Consider the following 5,000-nt stretch of genomic DNA (forward strand, 5'->3'; position numbering starts at 1 on the left):
CACACACGCATGCATGCAGACATGCACACACATATTACACATATAGACCAGTCTGGTAACAATTCATCATTAGCTAATATCTGGATTAAATTCTTGTGAAAAAAAGTCATAATGATCATAATCAATCATCTATGTATCTATTTTGCATGTTTCCATGTATACATAAAATACATGCATACATGCATGCATATATATATATATATATATATATATATATATATATATATATATATATATATATATATATATATATATATATATACATATATGTATCATAGTATAGTACATACTATATATTATGCATCATAAATTATATATTATACATCATATGTATATTCATTTTATATGCATGAGCATATTAGTAGAAATGCAAGGGACTGTGACAAAATCTAGAAATAAAAAAAATATATAAATAGAATAGAAAATCGGTATTAGCAGACTATGTCGCTTCTGTTATGCTGTATGACGTTGGTCTGAATTGACTATTGTAAAAGTTAACAATCTACAACCCTTTGAAAATGGCCCACCACATTTTAAAATCTACACTTGGCCCTTGAGAGCTACCAAATTCCCTTAACTAAGCTGAAAAGGGGTTTTTAGTGAAGGATCATTTCAAATCATCTAACAATAATACTTTTTCAACTGACATCATTTCAGTTATTATGCAATGAAAGAATACTTGCATAAACAAATAATTACAGAAATTAGAGATCAAATAACAAAAACATTAAAATAATCACAACGTATGCTATCATTAATATCAACAGTAATAAAACAGGACAAAATAGTTTAAGTCTGAAAAGAAATCCAGGAATTCTTTTCCTGTTGAGAAAAGTAATATTTCTTGAAAATGCCAGAACGTCTGCACCAAGAGATCCCTACCCTAGACCTCTAATAAAGTGCAGGTTATATGGATGTGCACAACATGCTGTGGCTTCCTTCCTGAATTCACTTAAAGTAAATCTTGCTTTCAGCTTTGGTATTGCTCCTCTATGAAGGCTAACTTTCAAAATGAAGAGTAAACATTATGAATATTCTAATGATGTGTAAAATGATCAAGGCTAGAAACAAGAAAAGTAACAAATGTTGCAGCCTTGAATGAAGACACATGGACACTTGATCAAATTTTGACTGATTTCACTACCAAAATGCTGGTCACACTGTTTTCTTCTTCAAAAGGAAAAGGAAAGACTGAAAAAAAAACAACTCAAATATTTGGAAACAAAACTATATATACAAATATATATGCAAATATTGATCAGATGTTCCTATGATATTTACAAATGATGTAAATACATTTATACAAACTTAAAGAATGAATGAACGAAAGAAAAATACCTACACTCACTCACATGCATTATATACAGGAATATGCATACATGCATGTATTTGCACACGCACATGCATACTCACACACACATGCACATTCACACACACACACACATGCACATACGCATGCATGCTTAATGCACCCAACCAACCACACTTATACAAATGTGAACCTTAGTGCCAAAACTGGACAAATGCCAACTCTAGCAGTTCTGAATTGTATAGGCACTTCTCACAAACCCCTGTTTGTTCTCAATATACTGAAGAAACTGCATGCTGCAAAAAAGTATGTGGAGCCAATACAACCATAGAATCCCCTGATGTTAGCCTCATTAAGCATCTTTTCACAGTTTAATAAACTCTAACATGCCACTCTTCTATGTGGATCCAGTGCTCAACTTGTGATAGACCTGTGAGAAACATAGCTGATAATTACAATTCTCATAATGCAAAATCATAATGATATTTAGCTTCTTAATACTTTACATATTCTTTTGACCCAAAAAACACCCATCTTCTCTCTTAATCACACCTTAGTTTCATCATACTTCAAGTTTGTGTATACAATCATTTACTTTGACATTTTCTCATTATCTAAGCTTTAGCTTCACTGATTTTGAGTGAAGTATAAAGCAAAGTAAAAAAAAAAGAAGAAAAAAAGGTAAAATGGTAATAAAGAAGAGTGCAATTAACTTTGTAGAGAGCAGCTGTTGGCATGGTAGCTATTAAAATGCTGCTTTATAGTAATCAACTTATATATACAAGAGTATTTATGCATCTACTGCAATATACACAGAGGCACTTTAGAGCAGGTTCTTATTTATTCCTTGACAGTTAAAGGCTTTACATACAGCCTATCTATGCTCTTCTATGTTCCATAAAAAATTCTTGGCAACTGTCCAATTCTGATACATGTATATATACATAAATATATGTACAAGCATAATATATGTATATATATATATAATATAAATATAAATAAATATATATATATATATATATATATATATATATATATATATATATATATATATACATATACATTATATATATGTATATATATATGCACACACACACATACACATAAACACACACACACACACACACACACACACACACACACACACACACACACACACACACACACACACACACACACACACACACACACACACACAAACACACACAAACACACACAAACACACACAAACACACACAAACACACACAAACACACACAAACACACACAAACACACAAAAAACACACAAAAAACACACAAACACACACAAAAAAACACACACACACACACAAATGTGCTCATATTCATGCATGCATAAACCCACACCTATGCCTACACTTAGACACGCCATCCAACCAAACCTACATGATGCAGACATAAAAATACATTTGTACATGTACCCATATATATATACATATACTTACAAATATATATACATAAGTGTACATATACATACAAATATATATACATAAGTATATATACACATATGCATATATATATGTCTATATATGTGTGTATATATGTGTATATATATGTATACATATATATATTTTCTTGTATTTATATATGTTTATATAAATATAAATATATATGTATATGTATATATGTGTGTGTGTGTATATATATATATATATATATATATATATATATATATATATATATATACATATATATATAAACAAAGTTATATAAAATACATTACACTGAATAACATAACTGATGGGGCACTTATTCCTGAAACTTAAAACTGTATCTTCAGAAGCACTCTTGAATGTGAATTCCTCTAAATTTCAGTATATGCTTCTCAAAACACCTGAATACACCAGCACACTGCGCCACAGTACAAGCAGCAATCATCAGCCAAAACCCATGGCAACTGCAGGTAATCTAGATGCACCACTAATGCTCTATTTTCTATCCCAGCTGACACTATTAAGACTAAATCCCTCTGAGGTCTTTGATTGATGAAGGACCACTTGGTCACTCAACCATACTCTCATTTTCTTCTTTATCTAACTCTCATGTTTTTATATAATCTCACTCAGTCCAAGTCCATCTTAAGTAGAGTTTCAGCCTGTCTATTGTATACACTCGAGCCCTGCATCTTCCCCAGCGCCTGTTTAAAGTCGGCCATTGTAATAGGTCGTAACGGCTCAGACTCTATACTGCATGCTTGTGAGCTCTCAGAGCTTCTGAAACACATCATATATGGTCAGTTTATCATCAGACAGAGTGCTATCAACAGTCAGGAACATGTTTTGTTTATAACCTTTTTTCATTGTCTGCTGATATAAGACAAGATTCAAATTCAATATCCACTAAAGAGGTTGTTCTTCAAATGGTAATTCTTATAATGACTGTTATTTGGCATGTGATATTCTATTCTATTCAGTATAAACACTAAACTGTCTATATGTACAACCATACAACAAGACAATTCCAGTAAACTTACGGGTCATCCAGCAGATGTCGCAACCTGTAGACAGCTGCAGTACGGCACAACTCCATGAGATCTGATCCAGAAAAAGTCTCTGTGTCCCTGGCAAGTACTGCAATATTTGCATCAGCTGACAGTTGTTCATCACGTAACACAAGCTGCAGTATCTCCTTACGCTGCTCCAAACCCTAAAATGACAAGTTAATAAGATCATGTTAAATGTCTTGTGAAATATACAAAGTCTATTGCTAAATATGTCCATAGTTTCATTAAAAAAAAGTAATAATAATTAATAGAACTGACTGGCAATGGAATGTGGAAGGCTGCGGGCATGCGGCGCAGAATGGCTCTGTCCACGTCCTGAGGTCTATTGGTGGCCCCCATCACCACTACAAAACGACTGTTGTCCGTAGCAAGGCCATCCCACTGCTGCAGGAACTGAGCTTTCATCATAGCAGTAGCTTCATGATCACCTGTGGCTCGTACTCGCAAGAATGAATCTGTAGGGTTGGAGTTCTGAGATTGAATTAATGTGCCCTTCGTAATTACACTGATATCAGAAACAAGTGGATGTGGAGAGAACAATAATATGGAAAAATAGTCCTTGGAGGAAAACAACCTAAAACTGGATTTTACACTTAACTGTTTACTCCTAGCATTCATGAATATGCATACACTCAAGACATCAAAACTTGTTAAACACTGAAATATACATTTCATAGATAATAAAAACCACTTGACTAACCAATTTCATCAATGAAGATAATGCAGGGCTGGATTTTGGAAGCTAGAGAGAATACTGCAGCTGAGAGCTTCTGCGATTCACCGTACCACTTGTCTGTGAGTGCCGCCACATCCAAATTGATGAAGCGCGCTCCAGCTTCCCTGGCCACTGCACGGGCCAACAAAGTTTTGCCGCAGCCAGGAGGACCATGCAGTAATACACCTAAAAAGAACAACATTTAAGGTCTCTTGTGCTTTAAGAACATTTCCAAAAGCAACTTGCATTGGGCTTTGAGACAATAAAAACATATATAAATATACTTAATTAATGAAATATGTATTATACTTCTGCTGTATAAACAACAAGAACGCTTGTGTTATGGCATTTCTTCTAATTCAGATGACTTCAGAACTCATCATCCAACTTACACCGATGAGCAAACTAGTCAGAAAAAATGTTCTGAACCCTGTTCAACTTATCTGGACAATTCA

At 33.5% G+C, this 5,000-nt stretch overlaps 1 protein-coding gene across 7 annotated transcripts in view; it reads right to left on the reverse strand.

Moving 5' to 3' along the window:
- The window catches only part of LOC113804395 (outer mitochondrial transmembrane helix translocase), a 10,444-nt gene that overhangs the window by 674 nt on the left and 4,770 nt on the right, over positions 1 to 5,000 (reverse strand). For 6 of the 7 annotated variants that reach the window (XM_027355265.2, XM_027355264.2, XM_027355263.2 and 3 more), the window contains exons 5-8: positions 4,531 to 4,731; positions 4,089 to 4,285; positions 3,801 to 3,973; positions 1 to 3,540 (exon numbers count right to left, since the gene is read on the reverse strand). The exon at positions 1 to 3,540 is cut by the window's left edge and continues 674 nt beyond it. In XM_027355265.2, coding sequence (XP_027211066.1) covers positions 3,390 to 3,540; positions 3,801 to 3,973; positions 4,089 to 4,285; positions 4,531 to 4,731 — 722 coding nt within the window. In that variant the 3' untranslated portion in view covers positions 1 to 3,389. The remainder of the gene's footprint in view (positions 3,541 to 3,800; positions 3,974 to 4,088; positions 4,286 to 4,530; positions 4,732 to 5,000) is intronic. The other variant, XM_027355266.2, reaches the window with a different exon arrangement.

This window comes from Penaeus vannamei, chromosome 11, assembly GCF_042767895.1.
Source record: "Penaeus vannamei isolate JL-2024 chromosome 11, ASM4276789v1, whole genome shotgun sequence".
Taxonomy (NCBI): Eukaryota; Metazoa; Arthropoda; class Malacostraca; order Decapoda; family Penaeidae; genus Penaeus; species Penaeus vannamei.